The 14,545-nt window shown below is 32.2% G+C and overlaps 1 protein-coding gene across 1 annotated transcript; it reads right to left on the minus strand.

The window, feature by feature from the left end:
- Window positions 1-7,559: 7,559 nt before the first annotated feature.
- Window positions 7,560-12,460, minus strand: LOC127858562 (uncharacterized). Its single transcript, XM_052395777.1, has 4 exons — window positions 12,046-12,460; window positions 9,565-9,729; window positions 8,922-9,031; window positions 7,560-8,247 (listed from the first exon to the last, which is right to left on the minus strand). The coding sequence occupies exons 2-4, from the start codon at window positions 9,614-9,616 to the stop codon at window positions 7,957-7,959; spliced, it is 453 nt and encodes a 150-aa protein (XP_052251737.1). The 5' UTR covers window positions 9,617-9,729; window positions 12,046-12,460; the 3' UTR covers window positions 7,560-7,956.
- Window positions 12,461-14,545: the final 2,085 nt, after the last annotated feature.

A 14,545-nucleotide genomic window follows, 5' to 3' on the forward strand; every position in this document is an offset into this window, starting at 1 on the left:
GACTAAATATGTTGCTTTTTAAAAACTGAAAACATTTTCTCTTAAAAGGGATTGTAAAAAAGACTTTTTCAACCCTTCGAACTAGATTTCTTTGAAATCTAAAGAATTCTTATTGCTCACAAAATGCGTAACTTATTAAGCGCAATAATCCACCAAAGGTTAATTATGGATGTGTTTTAATCACCTCTGGGGTAGTCCAACCCATGTCAATATAAATTTTAACCCTTTACACAAATTTTTATATTAAAGTCACAGAAAAACAATACTATTCATTGTAAATAATTATATAAGAAGGTAGAGAACATCTATAATAATGACTTAAATAACAACTGTCAACTTGCAAATGAAAGCGTGTGGTTAAGTATGTACACAAGTGACCAAATGATTCAATTGATTTTAATGTAATTGATTTTGCTTCTATAAGTACGATTGCAATGGTAACGATTATAATAAGCATCCCTTTTACAAATAATCGTCGAATGCAAATTTTATAAAAGCAGTCCATACGATATCAAGACTAATTCGCCTGAAGGATATACGCGCGCAGTTGACATCTTAAAGAGTTTTAGATGTGCTGACTTATTTGGAACGACGTGTAATTTTAAGGAGGAATATCTTTTTATGGCTCATTAAGATACATGGAATGAGTTGGCAATATCACTGGATGGAATCTTGATGACAAATTAACGGCAGTGTGTCCAATGCATCATTTTATTTTGTAAATTGGTTTCATATGTTGACAAATAATATATCCAGATAGTACAATCAAATGTGAAATGACATTCAACAACAACTAAAAACATCGTGTAAACAAGTATTAGGATATAACATTCTTCAACAATAGCAGTGAGGTTCAGTGTAATATTTGTTTAAAAGTTAACACAAATGTCTTGTAAACATGTGAACCTTTTTCTGATAATTTACAAATACAGGTTATATATATATATAGATATAACCCACTATGTCATTTTAACGCTTTCATCCTTTCAGTTTAACAGATTTATATACTTGATGTGAAACTAAATAAACATTACATGTTCTGCAGTTTATCAATAAACTTGCATGTACAATCATTTAAATAACATAAGACTTCTTACCTTGTATATTGCATTTATATTTGTATGTTCATGTTTTTTTTTAAAATACACTTTCCAAAAAACATTTCCATGATTCACCAAAGAAGAATGATCATATCTCAGAAACATTTATTGAGAGAAATAGTTTTCCGAGTTAATTGTTCACTTCAAACAAAATTTGTATGACTACATTTCATTTAAATTCATACTATTATTCGCTATAAGGTTAATGGAATATCCCGCTGGTTACTTCATTCTCAGAGAGTATGAAGCTTGTTTTGTACTGATTCATTACATTCGCTCAACGTATGCCATCGAAGCTCTCATATTGGAGACTGTACATAATCCCGATCAAACATTATTTGCGTTGGATCCACAACTACAAATGCCAGATGTATAACTTTTATTACACGAAAAACTGCTCTATTTTGGGAAACTTCAATTGGCTATTCGCACTATTCTCTACGATTTGCGTATCATCAAACCGTTCAGTTTCAATAACGAATTATTAAGGAAATATTCCACCGTTTTCAGTAAATTACTGGACGTTACCAATACAAAAGCGTATCAAATTTAGAAAATGTTAAAACCGTACCGGACAACACCGACCGATTTTTTTTAAATCACTAAACACACATGTTTAAGTTGAAAATAACGTTTAATTAGTAACAAAACGATAAATGAAGACAAGTAAAGCAGACTTCCAAACCCATATGTTGGCGTAAATGAATGAAATCGCCTTGCAAGTTGTATATACATATTGTTAAGGATAATTTACGTACCACTTTAATATTCATGCTGACGAACATAATATTCTATTTGAATGAATTGATTATCTAAATAATTGCAATTCATTTACGGATAATTTATCACGAACTCGCATGTGAAAATATTTAACGCAGCAATTACTGAACAATTGAAAGACACGTATAGCGAATGCCCATTATTTTTATGGGACTCTCATTTCATGCCGAAATAAGAGTAAAATGCTTCGTTCGACGGAAACGATTATTTCTAAATAATGATATGGTATTAAGTCTTTGAAGTGTAATTGGTTATGTTAAGGAGTCTTAGTGGTTGTCAAATGAAAAGGAGAATATGTGAAACTAGAATTTTGTTTTTAGTAATTGAGAGAAGAAAATCAATAAACTAATTGTTTAAAGGGGCCTTTTCACGTTTTGGTAAATTGACAAAATAAAAAAAAATAGTTTCAGATTCGCACATTTTTGTTGTAGTTATGATAGTTGTAAGGAGACAGTAATACCATTAACAATGCTGTAAAATTATATGCATCTTTTGACGATTTCAAAACTGAAAATTATAAAGCGTTGCAACGCGAAACGATTGAATAATTTGGAGAGTTCTGTTATCGCCATTATATTTTGTGATACTACGAGCATTGCTTATATTTAGTATTAAATACAACTCTCATTGTATGAGCACGGATGGCCGAGTGGTCTAAGCGATAGACTAATACTCTGGGGCTCCAGGAGTTGATGGTTCGAACCCCGTTGAGATTAACATTTTTTCTTTCTTTAATTTTATTCTAGTTTTGTTATGGATTTTTTAGATCCAGTGTTTGCATATATCAAAATAAAGCATTTAATGACAAACTTCAATACATGCCAAAATCTGAGAAAAGGCCCCTTAAAAGAATGTTTTCGTAAACTGTTTAACCCCCCCCCCCCCCAACGAGTTTTGCTAAAAAATCCGTTTCAAATTTATGCTCTGTTTTAAATTTAAAAAAAAAAGAGAAAAAAGTTAAGATTTAAATATTGTATAATCGATATAACGATGTTAAGCCATCATGAATCAATTATCATAAAATAAACAAAGATTTTGACTCATCGATGCATTTGTTTTCTTTCCTACCATCGTTACATGCTATTTGTCGACACGATTTAATATGGGCCGTGCTCTGTGAAAAGGGCGTTTCATGCATGTGCGTAAAGTGTCATCCCAGATTAGCCTGTGCAGTCCGCACAGGCTGATCAGTCACAACACTTTCCGCTCTTATCATAATTCCTGTTTAAAGAAAGTCTATTCTTAGCTTAGGCGGAAAGTGTCATCCCTGATTAGCCTGTTCTTACTGCACAGGCTATTCTGGGACGACACTTAACGCACATGCATTAAACACATTTTTTCTCAGAGCACGGCCCTATGTACATCTTTTAGACATCTTATTTACAAAACAAATCCAGATGCGTTGCGGTGTTTGTGTTATCATAGACGTCTGTTTCCGCCTAAACTGTAACGGACTGCACATGCTAATCTGGGACAAAACTTAGCGCTCATGCATTAAACCCCCTTTTCACAGAGCACGGCCCATATAGTCCATTGGAGCAGCAGCCGGAGTCTTTGGAATCCATTTGTCCATAAAATGCACGTTCATTTTCTTAAGAAACTGGAGGGTCAGTTTAGATATGTTACTTGAGGCAATCTCCGGATGGAACACCATTGACTTCTGACCTTCTGAAAACAGTTTCAGAACGACCTTTGGACGAAAGTGCTTCATTACCTTATTTATATAGAACATGCGATTTACTAAAGCTTCTTTGTTGATAAATTGACACAGTTTGTCATCTATAAAGGAAACCATATCATACCATGAAACTGAAAGTGTCCCTCTTAACAAACTTAGGTGTGTCGCTATTTTGCTCGCCTTTATCATGTTGCAAATTTTACCTGATCCGTGCGGCCAACATAAATAGGTCATTGCCTCATTAAAAGAAAAGCAATTCTTCATTCGTACACCTCTTGACTTCACGTATAACTGCTATGGTCATTACTTCATAATTATTACTATGTAAAGCTGATGACCGTTGCATATTTTGTGTGTAAGTTTAGCTTCCAATATATATATATATAGTTCCCTTAGAGATGATTACCATATACAACATTTAATGTGGCGATAATACGATTTGTTTTTCTTATAACTTCCGGAATTGCCACATTTCGACGATATCTTAACTTTGGTAAATGAAGCCCAACTTTGGTATTGTGTCGTGGATGTCCAATATTATCACTAATTTCTTGATGTAAGTTATAGAAACATAGCTTTCAACTCATTTGGAATACTCCTATACGCGTGTTTGGTCTTCACAAGTCAAACTCCCTTTCCACATAATAACTATTTATTCGACGAACCATTTTATAACTGACGAATAGCAATGTTAAAAAATCACGATTATAGTTGTACATGATAAAGTAAAATCAATTGGCAAGAGTTTTTCACGTTGTATTGTCTATACGTGTATACAGATTAAAAAAAATAATGTGGGCGCCTTTGTAACCTGCAGCACGTTGTAACAACAGCTGTATCATAAATCAATCAAAAATAAACCACCACTCATTGAAATATAAAAGAATAAATTATTGAACGTTTATGTCCAATAAATTATACAATGCAGTATAATACATATAATATGACACTAAATATACAATACGTTCACATAATTTTAGCTGTGAATAAGTTCGTCACAATTCACTCGTATCATTATGAACTAAAGTTTGACAGTTCAAGTATTATTTTACATGAAACACACATGACACATACATTATTAAATATGATTTCTGGATAATAACAGGTATTTAAGAATCTTAAAATGCAACTAGTATTCCTTGATTTCCTTATTGGCTTGGCAATAGTGTTATATATTCTGAAATTGCGATCGAAAAAAATGACTAGTAAATAATATAGGTCGCAAGTCCAGTATTCCAGTAACATCATCTAATTGCAAAATATGGAAATCGCATAATTGTCAATTATATGTGATGTGGCAGCACGAACGTCTAAGTCCGTCACACACAAATCGTCCGTCTTATTCGTCGTAAGTCCTCTTTCAAAATATTAAAGATAATAGTTATTAAGGTGCATTAACTGAAGCATAAAGGTTAATGGTAATCAATATTTTAATGCAAATTTGCATTATTTCATTATGATTGAAAGACAATCAAGTTTGTGTTTTGCATCTTTCATTTCTTAATGGTATCAGTACGGTCGTTATAAAAGCATCAACGTAATTGGTATTAACATTACATCTATAATGAAAAGATTTGCAACAAAATATACATTGAGTTCTGTGAATGTTGAGCTGTTCATCGTATCTTTAATTTATGTTGCCTAATTTAGCATGCTTGTTGCAAAAATGATATGGTACGAATCTTTCTTACATAAGTGCTAGGTTCAATCTTGGTTTTTAAAATACAAGATCTACTCAGTTTCAGAGCATTATGACTATATACACTTTGGATTTACCACATAAGCAAAGTCTTCTTGAAAACCATACTCACATAATTGTCTGCGATACTCAGGTATACTCCATAAATACACTTTGATTGTTGTTGTTTTTTCTTAAGTTTTGTTGCTGCTAGAAGACGAGCACTTTTCATATATAAAAATATAGTATATAAGATTAATAAAACATGCGCATTTATGTAATTGCCAGATTAAATCAGTAAGCTATAATTACGCACACATACATGTTGCAGGGGTTAAACATAGAACGATCAAAAGTAAATCTGGAAAGTTTTCCTAATATCGATGATATTTCTTGGTTGCATTTTCAATAAACATTTCTGAAATGCCAACAAGCGATGTCTACCCACGGTCAGCACGCAAGTATTTCGATAAAGGTTATGTCATCCGACACACATATTAAAACCGGTATCAAAAAGTACCATGTGAGATTGCTGTTAAGTACATACATTTCTCGTAATGGTTTTATACTCGTAAAGAAAATACAATGCACGCGGCCTTGCTTTTTGAGATTAGTTTTTCTCCTCTCCCGATTATGTTTTTGATAAAGAAGTGATTCCAACTGTAAACGTTAGATTAAAAGGCAATTTAAAAATTAATAATAATAGTTATGTTAGCATTTACCCGGTTCGCTTGATCATTATTGCAAGTTTAACGATACACTTTAATTATTTAATATAGCAAACGGTGAAACTCCAGGAACTCTTTCAGACGATACGTTTTGTTCTTATTCATCACTTTTATAACAAAACACCTGTTGATTGAATTATTTAACCACGCGTCAATATTTATAAAGATCGACGGAATAATATAAGATGCATAATTATATATTATAAAGATGTATATACTATGAATAATGGTATAATATTATTAATTCACCAACTTAATACCTTACTTGTTTTTTTAATTCAAAACGAGTCAAGACCCTGTCCACAAACTATAGACACAGACGACTGATTTGCTGATCCACTGACGAACATAACTTTATTTACAACTTCAGAGCAGGATAACCTACAAACTAAGTCTCCTCGATAATCAAATTGTCTTCCATCTTGTAATGGCACTTAAGAAAATATCGCATACTTTTGAACGTACATTAAACAAGCATATTTTCTACCCTTTAAAATAATGTCATTTCTGCGTTTAAATGAATAGCTACGAGTACTGTATCGAAGCTAATGACAGATGATAGGGATGGCAATACTTGCATTATTTACAAATAATTAATTAATGTCGATTAAATGGCAGTTAGCGGTGATTCCATCCCTTGTTATGTTTCTGGACATATAGTTAAATATTTATCAAAGAGATTGGACGCATTCAAGAAATGGTTTACTCGAATAAGACACTATCTGCAACAAAGGCCGAATACTTTAATCATATTTACTTTTATAAGGACAGTGTCGTGTTATCAAAACATGTTAATGCTTAAAACATATTAAAAGGAAAGACTCAATAACGCAATTTCATATCTTTTAATCATCATTTCAGAACGTGATCACATGCATCTAGATGTTTCAACTGTCTGTTTCATATGACGCCAGTGCCATCGAGAACTTTTATATCCCTGGAAAAAACTAGTTTGACAAACAATGGAGTTTATAGTAATATGTCACAATTGTATTTCACCTGCTATGTGAAGGTAATGGCTCCTATAAGAATCGCAACTACTTTTAGTGCATTTGACAATAATATATATGATTTACCACATAGTATGTCTTGTGTCCGGCGTGAGACATCAAATACAATTATTCTATATGGCACAATCTATATTTGACATGCGTTAAGGTATCATGCTTTCAATAGCTGATCCGTTTCTCGACTGTCAGGGGCATTCTGTCAGTGTTGTTATATATTTTATTATTTTGCAGGCACCAACGCTAGATTGAAGGTTCACTAAATTATAGATTATTCTTTTCAATGCAGACGCTCGTGGGAATGTTGACGGCTGACATACAGAAGTGTGTTTTATCATGATAATGCCGAACAAAACTATCAAATAGCTTTGTATACACGTACATACTGTATGCGCGTAAAAACGTTATGACTAAATGCACACATAAAATTTAAAACACGAACAAATATCAAGTACTCCTAATTCACAACGTCATCATAAAGAGTTGTATAAATGACAGGAATAAATAGCGTATTCAAAAATAAACTAACTACATGCGAACAACACTTCGAACTGGAGGTTATATATGCCATCAGACATAAACAACAGAAACAAGCCAACAAGAAGCGTCCTGTTTGTTATATTGAATTCAAAATCGAATAATTATTACATTCTTCAAAATCATCCGTATCATCACAAACAAATTCAGTTGTATAAAAGCGTATTCCGAAATAAACTAACATGATGCTGACAACACTTTGAACTTGGTGTTTTCTGCCATTGGGCATATTCCTTTCGTGAGAAATTACCCCTCCATGTCCTGTTTGTGTCATGTGTATTGAGTAGTCACATTGGAACTCGAATACCAGATATATTTTTGCCAGTTTATCGCTAGGTCTCACATGTTCTTTTTTAACATGTTTTTCTGCTTATTCATACTGACATGCGTGCATTCGTTTTATTGTCTGAAACTATCATTCTTACCGATAGTTAGCACTTTACCATACCTAAGTCATTGTTACGACTTCACAAAGGCACTTTGAGCTTGTCCAAAAAAGGAATATGAACATGATTTTCACATTAAAATGTGACGGAATTTCAAGCATGTGTTGAGCTGAGTTACACAAGTCGTTATCACTGCAGCAATCCTTGCGTACACAACCTCGTGACGTATGCAGTTGATGAGTACAGTTCTCGAAATCATCACGTGACATGCATCTCGAAGCACATCCTCTTACAATGGAAGAGTGAATAAATGTGCCTTTGTCCGTTTCCTCTATCATTTCGAAATATACTTTCTGGAATAATTAAGAAAGTATAATGTTTGAAGCGTGATTATTTTGGGCGTATTGCCCGCGAAACTTCGCAAATAATCTAATACATAGACAAGTGATATGTACATCTTATTAGTGAAGGACAGTTAAATATACACTATTTAATTTCATGAGCTAAATGGATTATAGAGCAAAGTATATGCTGTAAACGCATACGTTTAATTCTTTAAAGTTCTACATTAAGCTTCATGTTAAAAAATTATTAGTTAACAAATGTTTTACCACTAAACTGAAATGATCAAGTTCCGTTTATGACACGATTCTATTGACAATACTAAACAGTTCGATATTAAGTCGAGCCTCTTTTAAACATTGACTTGGCTATTGCTGATGTGTCTACAGCTATGAATATATAGACAATTGTCGTTTAAAGTATGTTGTTTAAATCACAAATTTCATTTTAAACTTCAGTTTTATACCTACAACATAACTTAAACTCATTCATCGTGTTCAGTCTTCTATACTATCAGATAATTGGATAATAACGAGATTTTTCGTTTTAAAGAAAAACAACAACAACTGACACCTGAGTTTTTACTAAAAAATAAACCGACCTTGTTTGAAATGTCGTCGGACCCAGAAAGCAACACATAATATAGTGAATGTAAAGATTTAATTTTAAGTAGATGAAACACAACCTGGCATGACTGTTGTTCCGAGCACGGTCTCTTGGAGGCCTTGTAGTTGTTGGAGGGGTCCGAACCGCAGTCATCGGAGATACAGTGCCAGCATTCTAAACTAGTTACTCCTGCTCGATACAAACCATGATATAATAAATAGAAGAGCTATTTTCAACGTATGGTGTGAATTCGATACAAGAGTAACAATACAATGGCATTTCATAAACTGCCGGGCACACAGACTTTCTTTATACAATTGATTTATTTGATAGAAAAAAAAACACTGCATAATTATTCACAATCCTTTGGTCCAACACTAATTAACCATTACACAAATATTATTATAACAATGTGTGCAGTCTACTAATTATTCTTTAAATTTACTCCTTATTACATATTTACCAATACTATACACGATAATAAATTACATACAATACTTATTACAAGTAAACGTGTCGTTATTGTATTGTAATACAATGAGTACAAATTTGTAACTTACAAAGAAGAATAATTTTAAATGTGTTTGTTCCTTTTTAAATTTATTAAAATTCGTTAATTTGACTTTGCGTTTTCGTTGGATGAATTATACCAATGGAGTACACAAACTTAACATCGTATATTTAATTTATAAGAGTTTTCATATTTGCATATTTTTACTTACCGCCCACGAAAGCCAAAATGACTACCACATCAATCGGTGATAATCCCATCATAATCTGCCATTGATTTCGGTGAATGTCAAATATAAGCGGCAAAACGCTTGACAGTTTTTATCAGAGAGACAACATGTGATCCCGCTGATTGAGCAGCCGTCACTCAAGGATTCCTGGAACGAACAAGAATGAACCTACAGTAGTATTAACTATTACTTGGCAGAAAAAAAATACTATTGATCAAAGCTAGTACGGATGGCGAGTCAATAGTTGCGGTATGTTGTATTTAATGTCCTGTAATATTTATGCTATTGGGCATTTGGCTCAAACTATCAGATAATTGTAATAATTTATGTCATTGTAATTTGTATGGGTATTGTAATTTCTCTGTTTGCGGCGTTTAATTTGATTGCTGGACATTCCAGATTTAATATATTTATACTAATACTTATGGCTTAAATGTACTTTATATGTTCTACTCGATCAACTGTGTATTTGCATTTACACTCCGTATACTTATATAAAGCATATTTTTATTTTTAGAGCTGTTCAAAATAACATCGTATTACTATTCAGCCCAGATTCCATTACTTCCTATGAATCCGCAGTGTACTCCTAAAATAATATTCGATGCATTAAATAATTTCAAAAGAGTTAAGCACTGTGTTATTTTACACCATTTTTTAACAAATAACTTTATTATGTCTGCGACGTCGATGCCGTTCGTGTCACTTTAGTATGCGATGTTATTTCGTGAAAATGTCAATGCCCCATGCGTGTGCTCACGTGGTCGTGGTAAAACTAAATATAAATCAGCCAGACAAGTCAGTTGTGTCTTCTCAGGGTAACGTTAAACATCCTCTTACCGAGTGCCAGTATGTCAGTCCTCAAAATTAACATTTTGTTAAGATTTGATATGTTGCTTTATTTGGACAAAAACTAAAAATATTTTCTCTTAAAACGGATTGTAAAAAGTACTTTTTGAACCCTTCCAACTATATTTCTTTGAAATCTAAAGAATTCTTATTTAAGGAGCCTTTTCACAGATTTTTGCATGTTTTGAAGTTTGTCATTAACTGCTTTATATTGATAAATGCAAACAATGGATCTAAAAAGCTCCAGTAATAAAAAAAGAAAAAAAAGAAAGTAACCCTCAGCAAGGCTCGAACCACTGACCCCTGGTGTCCTGGAATAAAAAGTCTACTGCTTTCACCATTCGGCCATTCTTCCTGATACAAGAACAGGTGTATTTTATACTGTATATAAGCAATCCTCGTAGTTTCAAAATTATAACGACAACAACCGAACTCTCCAAATTATTCACTCGTTTCGGGTCCTACGCTCTAAAATTTTCAGGTTTTTAAATCGTCAAAAGATGCATATAACGGCTGTTTTAGAGCATGGTAAATGTTCAGTATTACAGTTCCTCATAAATATCATAACTAAAACACAAATTTTCAAATCTGAAACAACGTTTTTCAATTTTGTCAATTTTCCAAAACGTGAAAATGCCCCTTTTAGCGCAATAATCCAGCAAAGGTTAATCATGGATGTGTTTTAATCACCTCGTGGGTGGTCCAAACCATGTCAAGATAAATGTTAACCCTTTACACGAATATGTTTATTTAAGTCACAGAAAAACAACAATATGCAATGAAAAAAAGTATATAAGAAAGTAGAGAACTTCAATAACAATGACTTTAATAACAACTGTCAACTTGCAAATGAAAGCTTGTGGTTTAAGTATGTAGACAAGTGTCTAAATGTTTCAATTAATTTATGTTTTAGTGTATTTTTTTGCTCTAATAAGTAATATTGCCATTAAAAACAGTAAGGATTATAATAAGCGTCTCTTTTACAAATAATCGTCGAAATGCCAATAAAAGCAGTCCATACGATATCAAGACTAATTCGCCCGAGGGATGTACACATGCAGTTGACAACTTAAAGAGTTTTAGATGTGCTGACTTATTTGAAACGACGTGTAATTTGCATGAGGAATATCTTCTTACGGCTCATTAAGATAAATGGAATGAGTTGGGAATATCACTGGTTGGAATCTTGATGAAAAATTAACGGTTGTGTGTCCTATTCATCATTTTATAAATTGGTTTCATAATTTGGTAAATAATATATCCAGATAGTACATGTTAACAAGTATTATGATATAACATTCTTGAACAATAGCAGTGAGGTACAGTGTAATAGTTTTTAAAAGATAAAACAAATGTCCTGTAAACATGTGAACATTTTTTATGATAATTTACAAATACAGATTTTAAATTGTATAAATATATATATATATATATATATATATATATATATATATTTATTTATTGTATTACCACAATGTCATTTTAACGCTATTTTTCATCGTTTCAGTTTAACAGATTTATATACTTAATGTCAAACTAAATAGACATGACATGTTCGGCAGTTTGTCAATAAAGTTGCATACACAATCATCTAAATAACATAAGATTTCTTACCTTTTATATTTGATTTATATTTGTATTTCATGATTAATTCACCAAACAAGAGTGATAATATCTCAGTAATATATAATCAGATTCATATTTTGTCGAGTTTATCATTCCCTTGAAATAAAATTTGCATGACTAAATTTCACTTCAATTCATACTATTATTCGCCATACGGTTAATGGAATATCCCACTGGTTACTTCATCCTCTGAGAGTATGTATCTGGTTTAGTTCTCATTCATTACATGCGCTCAGCGTATTCCATCGAAGCTTTCATATTAGAGACTGTACATAATCCCGATCAAACATTATTAGCGTTGGATCCACAACTACAAATGCCAGATGTATCACTCTTTATCACAAGATGTACTGCTCTATTTTGAGAAACTTCAATTGGCTATGGCACTATTCTTTCACGATCTGCGTAGCATGAAACCGTTCAGTTTCAATAACGAATTATAAACGAAATATTCCACCGTTTTCAGTAAATGTCTGGACGTTACCAATACAACAGCGTATCAAAGTTAGTTAATGTTAAAAAGGGTATCCGACAACCCCTTCTTGTTCGAAACGAACGATTTTTTAAAATCACTAAACACACATGTTTAAGTTGATATAACGTATACTTAGTAACAAACGATAAATGAAGACAAGTTAAGCAGACTTCCAAATCCATATGTTGGCTTAAATTAATAAAATCGCTATACAAGTTTTATAGACATTGTTAAGGATAATTTACGTACCACTTTAATATGCATGCTGGCGAACAGAATATTCTATTTGAACAAATTGATTATCTTAATCATTGCAAATCATTTACGGATAATTTATTACGAACTCGCATGTGAAACGATTTAACGCAGCAATTATTGAACATTTTAGAGACACGCAAAGCGAATGCCCATATTTTTTAATGGGACTCTTATTTCATTCCGAAATAATGGAAATATGCTTCGTTCGACGGAAACGATTATTTCTTAATAATGATATGGTATACAAGCCACACACCTTTAAATTGAATACATGTTAATCAATACATATAGATACATTTTGAAAAAAGTGCAAAATTGTCATTAAATCTATAACCTAGTTAGCAAGTAATTTATTATTTATTTTAATTTTAAAACCGAAAGTAGGATTGCTATACGTATACATGCATCCATTTCGACAAACGCGATTATTTTTAAGTTGTAAAGCGCAAAAAGACGGATTTCTACCTTGTTATCACCAGATATATTCTAATTGGCATAAATAGAATTAACTATATAGCTTAGTTAGCAAGTAATTTATTATTTTTAAATTTTAAAACCGAAAGTAGGATTTATATATACGTATACGTCCATTTCGACAAACGCGATTATTTTTAAGTTTTAAAGCGCAAAAAAACACTGATTTCTTCCTTGTAAGTTGCACCCACCAGATATATTCTAATTGGCATAAATGAAATTAAATATATAGCCCAGTTAGAAAGTCATTTATTATTTTTTTAAACGGTACCGCTTTTAAAACCGAAAGTAGGATTTCTAGACGTATACGTCCATTTCGACCAACGCGATTATTTTTAAGTTTTAAAGCGCAAAAAGACGGATTTCTACATTGTTACCACCAGATATATTCTATTTGGTATAAATAAAAAATGTGTATTTTTTTATACTTAAATTTACTTTCCAAATAAGGTGTGTGGCTTTAAGACTTTGAAATGTAATTGGTAATGTTAAGGAGTCTAAGTGGTTGTCGAATGAAATGGAGAATGTGTGAAACTAGAATAAATGTTTATAGTAATTGAGAGAAGGAAATCAATAAACTTATTGTTTAAACAATTGTTTTCGTAAACTGTTTACCCCCCCCCCCCCCCCTCCCCCTACGAGTTTTGTGTAGATATGTATTGTTCATACGATACAAAGACATTCTGAAACAATTACAAGTAAACGTGCCGTTACCACTTTATTGCAATAATCAACAATTTGATATATGTAATCATTTAAAGATATTTTACCTTTTGTTTATTTTATTTAAAAAAAATCCGTTTCAAATTAATGCTTTGATTTAATTTGAAAAAATGGCAAGTTTAGATTTAAATATTTTATAATCGATAAAACGATGTTAAGCCATCATGAATTATTTATCATTTAATAAACACAAAATTTGACTTACCGATGTAATAGTTTTCTTTCCAATCATCACTACATGCTATTTCTCGACACGATTTAATATGGGCCGTGCTCTGTGAATGGGGGTTTAATGCATGTGCGTAGAGTGTCATCCCACATTAGACTTTGCAGTCCGCACAGACTAAACAGGGTCAACAATTTCCGCTTTTATATATTTCCTGTTTAAAGAAAGTATCTTCTTAGCAAACATCTAGCTTCGGCGGAAAGAGTCATCCCCGATAAGCCTGTTCGGACTTCACATGCTAATCTATGACGACACTTACCGTAAATTCATAAAACCCATTTTTTTCACAGAGCACGACCCTTCATTAAGACATTTTATTTACAAAACAAATC

This window comes from Dreissena polymorpha, chromosome 14 (assembly GCF_020536995.1).
Source record: "Dreissena polymorpha isolate Duluth1 chromosome 14, UMN_Dpol_1.0, whole genome shotgun sequence".
Taxonomy (NCBI): Eukaryota; Metazoa; Mollusca; class Bivalvia; order Myida; family Dreissenidae; genus Dreissena; species Dreissena polymorpha.

Coding starts and splice junctions, on each gene's coding strand:
- LOC127858562 (XM_052395777.1), bottom strand. CDS start 9,616: ATGATGGGATTATCACCGATTGATGTGGTAGTCATTTTGGCTTTCGTG. Junction 9,032..9,564: donor CATTTTGGCTTTCGTGGGCG/GTAAGTAAAAAT, acceptor TGTATCGAGCAG/GAGTAACTAGTTTAGAATGC. Junction 8,248..8,921: donor CGGAACAACAGTCATGCCAG/GTTGTGTTTCAT, acceptor TAATTATTCCAG/AAAGTATATTTCGAAATGAT.